This window comes from Plectropomus leopardus, chromosome 8 (genome assembly GCF_026936395.1).
Source record: "Plectropomus leopardus strain MGB_pleo_1.0 chromosome 8, ASM2693639v1, whole genome shotgun sequence".
Taxonomy (NCBI): Eukaryota; Metazoa; Chordata; class Actinopteri; order Perciformes; family Serranidae; genus Plectropomus; species Plectropomus leopardus.
In genome coordinates, this window is record NC_142183.1 from 14,315,684 (window position 1) to 14,329,677 (window position 13,994).

Here is a 13,994-nt window from a genome sequence, read left to right on the forward strand (position 1 = left end):
ACCACTCGGTGGCGCTATTTAACCTCCTGTGTGTGTTGTTTCCTCCCACAGCTGCATTAAACAAGACGATTGGACCACTTTATCAAACCCCGCCTCTCCAGCGGCTCATTAACCCTTTAAAAGCTGGATCAACATCACTTTTTTTGTGCTGCTCTCAGATGCCTTTCACAAGTATTGAAACTTTTAAAACATTGAGCAAATTGGTTTGATTTCTTTCAAAAACATGGGGAAAAAGGCAATCAACAACAAAAAAGAAATAGAATCAATAGAACATTTCCAAATAACTAAGGAAAAATGCCAAAAAATCTGCATTTATTATTAGCATTGTCATTATTATTATTATTATTATTATTATCATTATCATCATCATCATAAATGTTAATCACTTAAATATTATTTTAGCACTTTTTTCAGATGATTTCTTGTTTTTGTTCTTTTAATTAAGTAATTTACTTATTTATTGGCTAATTTTAGGTAATTTTTTCTTTTTCTATACTCTTTTGCTAATTTTTGGGTAATTTATTTAAAGTGCTCATTGCATGTTTTACATGTTTTTGAATGAAATCAAGCTAATTTGCACAGGTTTCAAACGGTTAAACCAGAAAGTTAATGTTATCACAGGTTACAAATAAATAAAAATACAGCGTGGTGTAGATAATAATCAGGCTATGTATAATATACTTTAGGCCTCTATATATAACACTTTTTATAGCACAACAAACCAAGTATAAAAATGCTTTAAAGGTATAGAAACAAAAAAATAGACTGCAACTGGCAATAACAAAATAGATCTCACAGGTTTGTTGTGATGGCCTGTGTCCACATAAAATACTGCACAAATGCTTTGTTGAAAAAGCACTTCCTTTGTAATCAGTTTTCAATCTTGTATATTACATTTGTTGATTAAAGTGTTTCTTCGCATTTTGAACTCCCCTGTATTTTATGAATATGCATGTTGCCATACTTTTTCTATACATTTTCATTTAAAAAACAAAAACGTACACTTTGTTGTTTTAAATGTTTCATTACATGTTATTATTTAGAACTGGCTATGTCCCACAGGAAGCCTAAAATATATACTGTAATGCTGTAATAGAAGTCAAATAAGTTTAAATGTTTATCTTTGGATGGCCATGTTATGATAATTATATTTACCCAGCTGATGTAATTTAGCCCATTCAACTGTGTCACATCACCAGAGAAATACTGCATCTGACTAGAAAGTCACACAGCACGAGCCAGGAAATCACACTACTGCCCTCAAAATAAAAGCATACCTTTGATCGAATATTCTGGTGACTGTGACTCTACATTAGACAAGGGTTTTGTCCGAATTTGTGGTTTTAAAGATTGGTGGGGAAAAACTTTAAACAATTTATATATATATATATATATATATATATATATAGAGAGAGAGAGAGAGAGAGATACTCATGTTAAGAAATCTTCCTCCTTTTTTTCTGTAAATAATAATGATAAATTGCGGATATTTGATTTGGGGTATGTGGGTGTATATATTTTTATTTTTAATTAATTACAGTACAGGTTTAAATTAATAATTACATTAAACATTAAAATTCAATGACTTATGAAGAAGGGGTCGGATTAAAGAAATTTGTACTTTTTCTCAACGCTGTTCAAATATTTAAACCTATGTGTGAGTATGCGTATATAATATATATGTTTGTGTGTGTATGTGTGTGCGTGCCTGCGTGTGTGTTCATTGCACTTGCTGTAAAGCTTGTTTGCGTTTATTTGTGTTTTGTTTTTGCATGTTCGGAATAAAGATTAATTAATTCAATCATTGCTGTCACCATGAGTTTGACCATATCTTTTGCTTTATGTTTTTCATTGTCATTGTTAAAATTTCCTTTTTTTTGTCTTTCTGCTTCTAATTGTTTCCCTCTGTCCTTTTTTTACATGTTCGAAATAAATCTTAATTTAAATCCAAATGAAATCAAAGCTGCATGTTGTTTTGTTTTGAAATCTGTACTTTTAGGCTGGTGTGTGCTGTAAACGTGTGTGCTGCTCACTTGACTGTTGGAGCTGTTTTTCCCTTCAGGAAAGTGAATCTGGGTTAGTGACGACACTTCCCCCTCCCTCCTCGGATTCATCCTGAAGTTTTTTCTCCCCCTCTTCCCTTCAGGGCGCTGGGAAGTCAACTTTTCTCTGTCTTTTTTTCCAGTTTAAACCAAAAACAGCAGCATGTCGCCGCCGTCTCGCCGGCTTCAGACGAAGCCAGTGATCACCTGCCTGAAGACTTTCCTCATCTCCTACAGCCTCATATTCTGGGTGAGCTGCATGACATGTAATGGGGGACAACAAGCTAAAGGAGCAACAATGGGCTAAAAGCGGCGGCGGAGCTGCCAACAAGGCTAACTAACATCATTTCCGTAAATCACGACAGACACACACACACACACATACACGGAGTTAAATATGCAGAGTAAATTTCCTCAGGTTAACGCGAGGCTGGTTTGTGTTGATATAAAGGACCACTTGTTGAAAACGTACCGTCCGTCGGAGACGTCGGAGCAGTTGTTTGTGTTCAGATTTATCAGCGTCGTTAGCCATTTCACCTGACCTTATCAATAACAACTTAGTTATTAGAAGCGATATATCATCAATCGAAGGTCAGATTTAACATTTATATTATTGTTGTTCTACAGTCCAACTCAATTGTACGTAAAACTGACGCAATAGCCGATGAATCGATTGACAGGCAATAAATCACAGGGGCGACTCTAGAATTTGGGGACATTTGGGGCTTAGCCTGGAGGGGGATCCAGGGTGATACTTAAGTGGGAATTTTATTTTATATGAACAAGCTCTAATTTGATGCTTTTTTAATGCACTCTTGCATCTTATTTTTTTTTTAACATTTCAGATTAATTGTGAATTATGATGGATTTTTAGGGCCACATTGAGGAAAAACCTTTTTTGAGACTTTGAAAATAAAGTTGTAATACTGTGACAGAATATTTTGAATATAACGGGAATGAAGTCATAGTTTTAGGAGAATGTGATCTTAATATTATGAGATTAAAGTTGGAATTTTACAAGAAATAAGTTGTAATATTTAGAGAAAAAAAGTTGTACTTTTATGAAAATATAGTTGTAATATTACAAGAATAAAGTCGTGATTTTACGAGGAAAAAGTTGTACTTTTTTGCAAATGAAATTGTAATTTTACAAGAAAGGTGATATTATGTTATGGGAATTAACATGTTGCCATTCCAGCCTCTTCTATTTGATTATTTGATGAAGGAAAGATGTAGTCAATTAATGGTCCTGTTTTAAAAGGTCACTTAGTTGTGAAAATGCCAAAACAATTACAATCAGTCCAAGGCAACACCTTCAATGTCTCGTTTTGTCTGACCAACAGTCCAAAACACAAAAATAGTTAGGTTAAAAGTAAAGTTAGGTTTGTATTATTGCACAAGACAAAGAAAAAATGAAAATCTTCATGTTAGAGAAGGAAGAGCAGTGATTTTAATTGAAAAATGACTTTGAAATAGTCGCTGACTACTTTTGTGTCAATCAACCTGTCCATCAACAAATCATTTATTATTGTTTCTAACAAAGTTATTAATCAAGGCATTGTTAAAAAAAAGTTGCTGACATTATTACTTAAAAAAAAAAACATAAGCTTGTCTTGTGAAGAAAATGAGCAGGTATCGTGGCTCCTCTGTTAATCTTTGTACAGAGCAAACAGCCATCTCAGGCTGCTGCTGCTAACACAAAGTTCACGTCAGTGCTTTTATCTGGCAATTTATTGCTCTTGGCTGGTTGAGCTGATGCCGTCCCTCAGGCTAATGACTTGTGTGGGCAGTCATAAAGGAAAAAGATGCTGAGATGATTAAACCTCAGGCTGCGGCTGGTGTGGTATATCCCAGGTGTGCATTTACTGAAATGTTGACAGGTAAATAATTAATCTGCAGCATCTGTTTCATCTATTGTATGACTGACACAAGAAGAGTTTATCAAGTACATGACGATTGCTAAACATATTAAAAGTTTTATCTGTTTTTACTCCACCCACGGTGTGTGTCAGAGCTCCAGTATCCACTCTAACCCATCTGCGTCTACATCTGCATTTCCTTCCCTGAGAACAGATTACGCAGTGGAAATCAATGAGGGAAATTATGTTTTTGTTGGATTCAGCCTATTGTCATTCTGAATTAAAAGTATCTCATTTTCCAGATTCAGTGCAGATCACTGATCTGTATGAGAAGCTATATATGCATGATCTCTGGTTGGTTGCCAAGACATTTAAATATTTTAAGAGGTGTGTTAGGAGGCCTGACACTCGGCATAAAGAGGGTTATGTTTCAATTATGGCAACCAAGAGTTATTTTAATTGTCTCACACATAATTTCTTGATTGTCTTCAAATGTCTTGTTTTGTCCAACTAGCAGCCCAAAGCTAAAACATTTACTGTCACAACAAAGATGTCAAAGAAAACAAGTAAATTTTCAAATTTGCAACGCTGGATTCAGCTAATTTTTTTGGCATTTATGCAAAAATGTCAAACAATTAATCAAAATACTAATAATACTAAATATTCACAATCGAAAATGATCAAAATATAAAATGTGACATAAAAAAGGGGGATTTATACATTCATGATGCTAAAACCAGTACACATTTTGACATTTTTACTTAACACATAAATATTTGATAACCAAAATAAAGTTTCTTGTGTTCGAGTTTTACACCCAATAACCTGTTGTATATTGGAACCTGTTCCAATTTGTAAAAAATATCAGAATTTCTGAAAATCCAGATCTGATCAAATTTTGTGACCTTACTGTTTTTATACGCAAAAAAAAACCCACTCAGGAAGTAATTAAGCTTAGTGGCACATTTATAAATTTAAGAAAGACTGTTTGGCTCGAATGTTTTCAACATGGCAGCCTAGGCACAAACCTTCTCATTTTATAGCTAAACAGTACACCAAAATATAAATCTGAAATATTTGAGGCAAGAAACAGGCAAATAGAGTCTTAAATCAGATTTGATCATCTCTGCCTAGTTTGACTGCAGTTCATAGAGTGACATAAATCACTGACAGCTGCGTTAGAGACTGGACATTTTTTTCACAGATCATCAAAAGTTATTTTCATTGAGGGGACCAACTGAAGCTTTCAGCATAAAATAATTAAAGCTAAATCTAAATACTATTGATTTGATAATAATTCACAAAGGCTCTGATCTCATAAAATGTACCCTTTAACTATACCGGTGTGTTACTGATCAAATGGTTTTGAGCCTAAAAACCTACTCATACCTTTCTTTGGCTCTTTGATGCTAAAATTGATAAGCCCTGCTGTCGTCTTTAGTTCACAGGCGTGATCTTGCTGGCCGTCGGCGTGTGGGGGAAGGTGAGCCTGGAGGCCTATTTCTCTCTGTCCTCAGAGGAGAATACCAATGCGCCATATGTCCTCATCGGGACCGGAGCCACCATCGTTATTTTCGGACTGTTCGGTTGCTTCGCTACATGCCGCGGCAGCCCGTGGATGCTCAAACTGGTCAGTGTCAGCGCAGTAAATATCCCTGATTCATTGCCTTCAAGTGTGACCTTGTTTAAAAGTTGTTGTTTTTTCGCTGGTTCCGTCAGTACGCCATGTTTCTGACCTTGGTGTTCCTGGCTGAGCTTGTGGCCGGTATCTCAGGCTTTATCTTCAGACATGAGGTGAGTGACTTGTCAAATACATTTTTATAAATTGATCACATCCGTACATTAAAATATATAATCCTCTTTGTGTTGAATTCACCAGATCAAGGCCAAGCTCGGTGACGCCTATAAAAAGGCCGTGATGTCTTACAATAGCACAGACAGCAGCAGCATTGCAGTTGATGCCATCCAGAGGACTGTAAGTGGGAAGTTTTCCATTACACCTATGGTGCTACTCTTATCTGACTTTCACTGTACAAACCAAATACCTCGTTTATAGCAGAACATTTACAAAGGGCAACTAAACACACACAGAGCAGAGCAAGTGCTGCTCTCTGTGGGGTTAAACTTAAGCGCATGTCGCTCCCGTCACTGCTGGTGTTTTCCCTATTGATCCGAAACATCTGCAGTGATGTTATTCATTGTGTTGTTTTCAGTATTCAGAACCCCTTTTGACCCACTTTTCTGTCTTATAAAAACATATGTTACTATGTTGTTTTTCATTTTGTTGCTGTTTTTTTCCCCATACAGTTGCATTGTTGCGGGGTGAACAACTATACTGACTGGAATGAAACGCAGTATTTTAAAGACAAAGGTATCCCCGCCAGCTGCTGTGAAGACAACACCAAATGCTCACCGGAGACCCTGAAAGACCTTGACAAAGCCAAGAAAGAGGTGTACAAAGTGGTGAGCTCAATGCCTTAAGGCTCAGACGCACCAAACCAACATCCAAGAAGTAGTGGCGGCAAAGGGTGACTGCTGCGCCACCTCACGTCACCTATGCCTCGGCCAAAAAGTTGCACATTAACACACTGCATGGACTACAGTAAATGGCCAATCAGCATGTGCCTTCTGCAGCGTCATGAGAGGGAATAACTCACCATACCAGCAGGCGGCGGTAGTCTGTATTTTTTATTCAAAAAGGGAAACGGTAGGACAAACAGGATGGATGTAATACTTTAGTTAGCCAGTTAGCACATTAACAACACAACCTGATGTAGAAATAACAAAGGATATTTACCGTGCACAAGCGAACAACAACACAAGAAATTGCGAACCAATTCTGCTTAAGGGCTCAATGGCCAAAAAATAATCCAACCTCATTTCAGAGGTTTGTTTCAATTTCACACACTCTTTGCTATATTCATCTGCTTTCCTCACTTCCGTTTCTCTTCTTGTGTACAGAGCTGAACAGCCAATCAGAGTGATTTGACTCTGATTAAATATGCTGAATCAGCTGAAAAACAGGCAACAACGGCCGAGTAGTGCCAAGACTGTGGGAAACACTACAAAAACTAGGGCCACAGATGCATACCAAAGGCCTTTCGCTGACCAATGGCCGACAGTCAGCCTGGCTTGTCAGGGCCTTACACTACCACAACATATTTGTGTACTTTTAAAAGAACTATTTGGTTTTAGAAACAAGCAGGGTACTTGTGACCAAAAGCAAGGACGCTTTAAAAGTCTTTCTGTCAATATCTTTTGTCTGTTGTAGGGCTGCTTCAAACAGGTGACCCATGTGATGGAGTCCAACCTGGGGATCATCGCAGGGATCTCTTTTGGGATCGCATTTTTCCAGGTACATCTCATGTTTTCACTTTCAGGTATTCTGTCTCAGAACAAATGGGACCATGCGGCATCTTGTTATTGGTCGCTTCGGCCATCTGTCATATTGGTTAAAGAAACATCTTTCTCACAAGTTTCATTATTGAGATGTGCAGTGACGCAGACAGCAAAAGGGTAGGGCAGCATCTGGACAGATGACTTTGTAACATCTCTCCAGGGGCTACTGATGAAAGTTACCGGTTTAATAAACTTATAATTAAATAAAGTAGCTTGAGCAGTCGGATAACCTGACATGTTTTGAATAAATCCCAGTTTTAGGGGTGTTCTGTTAGTCATCCATCCGCTCTCTGTCTCCCCTCATTTTGTGTCTGCTTAATACAGCAAACTTTCTAATAAAGGCAAAAATGAATGAAATGATGAATGAAGTATATACAAAAATGCCTCCTACAGTCTTTGCTTCCTCTATATGCTGATAGGGAGACTTCTAGCAGTATTTCAGGGTGGAGTTATTCTTCAAGTGTTGAGTTTCATAATATTAAAACTTTTACCGTTTACACCCATGTTTCGTAATTCCTGTTATCGGCAGGAATTGGTAAATGCATCACTCACATGCTCATGTGAGTGCACAAGAACAAACAAGAGAGGGACCCACTCATAGAAACATGGCTCCACAGCGGTGCAAGTGTTCAGAAACTCCACAGGGTTCCTTAAAATTAAACTAGCACTCTCTGTTTACTGTATTTAAAATCTCGGTTCACTGCTCAATTTAGGATCAACTATTAAGTTTATATTAAATATAGAGTAATGTTTTCACAGCCTAAATGATATGACTGTAACAAACGTGACCACACTAACACGTTGATTATATTCAGCTGTCACATAGTAAAACTAAGTGCCGCAGGTCAAAGTCATTGTGTAGAGTCAAACAACATTTACAGCTGATAATAAGTTCAACTTTCACCTTCGTTTTCACTGTGTAAAAATGTTTAGACGGTGTAGTTTATGTGTACAGTTATTTATAGCCTTTCTAAGCGCTGTTGTTGCTGTGTGCAGCTGACAGAGTGACAGTATCTGCAGCTACAGTTGGTAACTTTAAGAAAAATATTTTTTGCCATATTTGCCGAAACTGTCTCTATATCCCGACAGAAGTACGACACAGATGATCTGTGAAAAAATCCCCTGAACTGTTGTGCTTCTTATGGTATATGTTGCAATCTACCGTCCATGCAAGTAAACAACCAATCAGAGCCGAGGAATGTCTAACGCAGCCCTCAGTCATTTCAGTCTCTACTCAGGAAAATAAATAAATAAAAAATATAAGCCAAAAAATAGGAGCCAAAAAAAATAATCTTAACAAAAAAAAAAGAACTGCAGTTTGACGTCAGTTCCTGAGCAGTGATTGACAATTGCATTAACAGACTCTTTAGCTCCATGTACAGTGAGGCCATTTGACGCACTTAGAGGAGGCAGAGGAATATGAAAATTTTCACATATTATTCGGTCTCATCTGCATGTAGGAACAGTTTGAGTAAATAAAGAGTTTCCAACTACAGTGTTAACTTAGAGTGAAATGTTTTTATAGCTGAAAACATCATCTTCCTTTAATTTAAGTTGGTGTGTTTGATACTGTGTCTGTTTTGATAACTTTATATGTCTTCAAATGCGTTTCCTCTCAGCTCATTGGCATATTCCTGTCCTGCTGCTTATCTCGATACATCACCAACAACCAGTATGAGATGGTCTAACAGCGACTTTCCACAGGTGAGACTTACGGTTATTAAAAGTTGGGGAAGTGAACACTGCTGTCTCTTTTTGGGAGACTGAATCATGCACAGACTGTATTAAGTACAAACTGTGCACCCTCCAACACTCAACTAACTGCAGCAGTGATTTATTGATCCAATATGCAAATACAAATTAACTGCTTTATTCCAGCATCTTAACAACCTGCCTGACATGTCTTCTCTATGTCTTTGAAGGTCACTGACGTGCAGCTCCTGATGCAAACTGAATTGAAAGAATCTCCTGTGATTTTAATATTGTGCGCATGTTAGTTATTATTTTAGACAGGGAAAAACACTCACTGCTTCTTCTTTTATTCACCAATGACAAATACACAGAAAGGATAAAATGTTAAGGGAAATCCAAAAAAGGGACATTACCTGCAGTGTAGTTTGACCAAAAAACAAAAGGGACCTAAACACTTCATCATTTGTTACTCCTGGGATTTAATTAGGGATTTATATAAAGTGTAGATGTTACTTTCATTTGAGTTAATTAACTCTAACAATTGTCAACATTTCCATTTATTGTGTCTTTTGTATAATACAGCTGCCTTATTTTGTAATTTTGCTAAAAGTTAGTCTGTAGCTGAGCAGATAAAATCTAGACAATAAGCTGTTAAATGTTAAACAACACAAAGTGAATTTCTGTGTGTGTGAAACCAACATAAGCCTTACAGGCGGACTAAAAGAGGTCACCACCTGAAATCAAGTGTGTGTGATTCACAGCGAGGACTTTAAAATGAGCCTTACTGATTACGGAGGCCAGTATTGTGAGTCACCCCAACCAACTTCTTATCACAGTCTTCAGTGTTAAATTGTTATTCTTTTGTGGATGCATGTGAAATACTTGAAAAAAAAATAAATAAAGATGAAATTTAGTATCTTTAATGGTGTGCATGCTCTAAGACTTGCGTGCAGCTTGTGTCTGTCCCACAGCTGTTTGCAGCTATGTTCATCTGAGAAGATGCAAAAATATTCTGGCACACAGAGATATTTTGGCAGATGAATGTGACTCAGTTATTTAGGGGCCTCAGGAGGGATCCTTACAAAACACAACATGTGAAACACGTGAAAGGCATTTAGTTTCTCCATAAGCAGGGCAACTTTTAATTTAACATTGCCATAACATTCATTCAACATTCATAGATTTAACACCATAACATTTAAAGATATATTGTAGATAGTTCAGATGCTGTAGTACAGTTTGTTGTTAGAGTTAATTACATTTTTAATTTTTTTTAAGTGGGGATTGGGTTGAACTGAAATTATTTTTTTAAATCAAATAAAAAAAGGAAATAGTCTCAACTATGTAAGATGAATACAATATTAAATAAGGTAAAATTTTAAATGGAAGTAAGTAAAACTGAATCAAGGTATTATGTGTAGTTTAGTGACATGAGGGTCGGCAACTTTTACCATCAAAAGTGCCAATTATGGGGTGGGGGGTGGGGGTGGGGGGTCTGACTGAAACCACAAAAACCTAATAATGAATATAACGCACCCATACTTTTAAAGTATATATTACGTAAAACCAATCTATGTAAATGAATGGATAATCATTCCTCAACAAGCTTCGAAAATAATTTAAACTGAAAAACTGACTGCTCACAACTCAGCCACATGACAATACATCACAGGTGAAACTTATAACCTTAAAGATGCTCTGCCTCATTCGCTAATTAACTTTATTAAATACACCTGTGCTGCTCGTGCATGTCAAGATGTCTGCTGGTCTCTCAGCACTTTGTCATACATGCAGTAGTAGATACGGATCAGTCTCATTATTTCACAATAAAGGTCGACAGTGGAGCTTTTTCAAACTATCAGGTAAGACCAACATTTACATCATAATAAATTAAAACTGTATTATAGCATTATATGAGAGATCGGGTATGGTTCTAATCCCTTTTGTCGAGTACATGTCGCTAAATCTTTGTAATGTTTCCAACTTCTGTAACTATATCAGAGTTCATTAATTACTGTAAAATACAAGTGCCAATGTTACAACCCGCCCAATGCTGAGGTAAATTGTAACAATAAAAGTGAGGAATCAAAATTACACAATTACCAAAAAATACACATAAAATACTGATACATATGCTAATAACCAGTTCCTGCTATGGATTAATTATACAGTTTATCAGTTCTTCAGATATTTATTTATTTATTATTATTATTATTATTATTATTATTATTATTATTATTATTATTATTGAATAAATATACTACGAACTATAACCGTCAGGAGCCATCTGATATAACTCGCCTTTATGTACTCAGACACATTAATATTGTAAAATAATGACTGGCATCTGTGTGTAGAGATGAGTTTCTGTACAGAAGTGCTGCAGAATATAAGTCCAACCACCAGGTGACAGTGCTGTGTAACATAATAAAGCAGGCAGCTGTACAGACGTGACGTATAACCGGAAAACTTATCTGACCAAAACGAAGCACTCTGCATTATTTCATGTTTTCATACAAAGGCCAAACACTCCTATTTAAATTACACACCTGCTGTGCATCCCTGTGCAAACTTGTATCAGCGCTGCCTTTAGGCTACAGGCGTCCCAGAAAGGATGAGAGGTAACTAGGGTGCAGATAATTGTAGACAAGCCCTGGACAAATACATGTGATTGGCAGCTTAATCTGACGCCTGATTGGTCAGTTTGGGATCAGATGCTGTGAAGGTCCGCCTGCACCCTCCATACTAACCAAAGAGCTCGATAGAAATAAAAGAAGGAGGGCGGAGTTTACTGTGAGTCCTCCACCCAGAGCCGGCTATCCGGTATATAACCGAGCTCAGCTGCCAGTCAGTTGAGGAAATTTGTATTTTACCTCCCGGCGGGTGATGTGCAGAGCCTGAGAAGATTTTTTTTTTTTATCCAATCAGCACGACAAGAAACATTTTCTCAGGTTACCTCGTGGTTAAGGTAAGTCTGCATCATTTTTATTCGAAGCAAACCAGGAAGAAAGATACTCTTCCTTCCCGTTTTTAATCATCAGGAAGTCAAGGTCATATTGAAATGTGCGCTGATACAATGCAGGAAATGGTGATTATTTATAGTGGTTGATGCATTGTGTGTATTTTTTTTTGGGGGGGGGTTACTAGAAGTCAGGTTATAGTGTGCAGATGAGCTGAGAAACAAGCTTCCTCTGTTTCATCATATTTCCTGCCTAGCTGCACTCGAGAAAGAGAGAGAGAGAGAGAGAGAGAGAGAGTGTGTGTGTGTGTGTGTGTGTGTGAGTGTGAGTGTGAGTGTGAGTGTGAGAGAGAGGTTATGGATTACCTTTGTATCCACGCTGACCTGTTTCAAAGTGCACCAGGCCCTGGATTTGGCTTCATTTTTGCTGCATCTGATCAATCTTTACACCTCCCTTTTTCCTGCGTCCTCACATTTCCTCTTTTCCTCTTACAGCTCTGCCTTAATATCACCACCTGCCAGCTGTATTCTGTAACCAAGCCAACCAAAAGCCTTCAAAATGATGCAGATCAGCAGCGACTCCGCCAGCAACAAGCACTCGCTCATCAACGTCATGCACCGCTTCATAGCAGCTGCCAACAACATGGATGAGACCATCATGGTGCCGAGCCTGCTCCGAGACGTGCCGCTGGAGGAACAGGCGGTCAGTGAGATGGAGCCAAACAACAATCACGAACCCCAGTGTCCTAACAAGCAGAGGGACATGTACGAGCACTACCTGCTCCTCAAGTCCATAAAGAACGACATGGAGTGGGGTCTGCTGAAGAGGGAGATGAGCAGTGGTGCTAGCTTCCTGGAGATGGCTGTGAAGCAGGAGGAGCAGCAGCCAGTCACCAGGGACTTGCTCCCGGACGACAACTCGGACCTGGAGGATCAGTTTCACTATCACCTCAGGGGACTGTTTGGAGTTCTGTCCAAGCTCACAATGCAAGCCGACCACCTCACCAACAGGTACAAGAGGGAAATCGGAGGCGGAAACTTCATGAGATAGAAGTCGCTATCGTTTCTGTTTCCTCCCCTCGGACTGCTTGACTTGCACAATGGGATGTGTTGAGAAGGGCCCCATCTCTTCCTAATAGATCTCAATGGACAGTGAACTGACCAGGGCGACTACTTCACTTCTCTCACTCCTGAGTAGCGACACTCCGATGCCCCCCCCCAAAATGCACTTGAAACCAGTGACGCCTGCACATGTCCCTCTGTAGAGGTCGACACTGCGTGGTGGAGGTTTATTGAATCTAAGTCCAGATGAAGCGCAGCTCTGGTTTATGCAGAAACTTGCCCCCCTGCCCCCCTTTTTTTTGTCTTTTCATTTCAAGTTTGAGCATGCATTTGTCACCAGATTGTGAATAAAAGGTTTCTGACTGTAGGAGAAATTGAATGCTGGTTATTCTGTCCCTCCTTTTTTTTTTTTTTTTTAAAAAAAAGATCATTTTAATGCTGAGCTGAAGGGCTCCTACCTGCTGAGGTTTTAATCTATCCAACTGTAACATGGCGTGCCTTGACTTTTTGTATACTTTCATGCCCTGTTCAGCTACTGGCCATTGTCTGCTTATACGGTTCATCAAAATGTTTATGATGAAATGATTCTTTGTTTGCCATTGGATATTTCAATTTTTTTTTATTGAAGCAGTAAATCTGAAATAAATAATTGGAAACTTTTAATGTTTTCAGTTTTGTTTGTCACAGCCAACAGGAAGGATGTTAGAGGTTTTGCTGCCTTTTCCTCTTAGTAACTTGGTTACAAAACAATGTGGGGGGTTTTCTTGTTCTCAGTGCTTTGCAGGAATGTGTTATGATGCATTTGACATGCCGTAACATGAAAACTACAACAGACTTGACTCACCGTTTCCTGTATGTAGGGCAAGTTTAGCAGCTTTACATAATGTTGCTGTTGAAGGATTAAAAAGTGCTTAGCTTAAGGATTTACCTTAAAGGAGAAGATGTAAAGAGGTGCTGCAAAAAGAGGTCATGGTGCTCAGG

At 38.1% G+C, this 13,994-nt stretch overlaps 2 protein-coding genes across 3 annotated transcripts; both read left to right on the forward strand.

Moving 5' to 3' along the window:
• The first annotated feature begins 2,086 nt into the window (after positions 1 to 2,086).
• On the forward strand, positions 2,087 to 9,915 carry tspan6 (tetraspanin 6). Its single transcript, XM_042493021.2, has 8 exons — positions 2,087 to 2,292; positions 5,343 to 5,531; positions 5,621 to 5,695; positions 5,781 to 5,876; positions 6,209 to 6,364; positions 7,173 to 7,256; positions 8,920 to 9,004; positions 9,223 to 9,915. Exons 1-7 carry the CDS (start codon positions 2,206 to 2,208, stop codon positions 8,986 to 8,988), a joined length of 756 nt encoding a protein of 251 aa, XP_042348955.2. The 5' UTR covers positions 2,087 to 2,205; the 3' UTR covers positions 8,989 to 9,004; positions 9,223 to 9,915.
• A 781-nt stretch (positions 9,916 to 10,696) lies between these two features.
• Positions 10,697 to 13,425, forward strand: mid1ip1l (MID1 interacting protein 1, like). Of its 2 annotated transcripts, XM_088080923.1 has the most exons (3): positions 10,741 to 10,854; positions 11,921 to 11,960; positions 12,447 to 13,425. In XM_088080923.1, the coding sequence occupies exon 3, from the start codon at positions 12,511 to 12,513 to the stop codon at positions 13,000 to 13,002; it is 492 nt and encodes a 163-aa protein (XP_087937049.1). In that variant the 5' UTR covers positions 10,741 to 10,854; positions 11,921 to 11,960; positions 12,447 to 12,510; the 3' UTR covers positions 13,003 to 13,425. The 2 variants fall into 2 exon arrangements, with proteins under 2 accessions (XP_042348957.1, XP_087937049.1); XM_042493023.2 differs by lacking the exon at positions 11,921 to 11,960 and having other exon boundaries at positions 10,697 to 10,854.
• The last annotated feature ends 569 nt before the right edge of the window (positions 13,426 to 13,994 follow it).

Bases quoted from the DNA above. Each gene is read 5' to 3' on its own strand.
- tspan6 (XM_042493021.2), top strand. From the start codon at position 2,206: ATGTCGCCGCCGTCTCGCCGGCTTCAGACGAAGCCAGTGATCACCTGC. The intron at 5,696-5,780 runs GTGAGTGACTTG...TGAATTCACCAG, and splicing joins GCTTTATCTTCAGACATGAG to ATCAAGGCCAAGCTCGGTGA. The intron at 6,365-7,172 runs GTGAGCTCAATG...TGTCTGTTGTAG, and splicing joins AGAAAGAGGTGTACAAAGTG to GGCTGCTTCAAACAGGTGAC.
- mid1ip1l (XM_042493023.2), top strand. From the start codon at position 12,511: ATGATGCAGATCAGCAGCGACTCCGCCAGCAACAAGCACTCGCTCATC.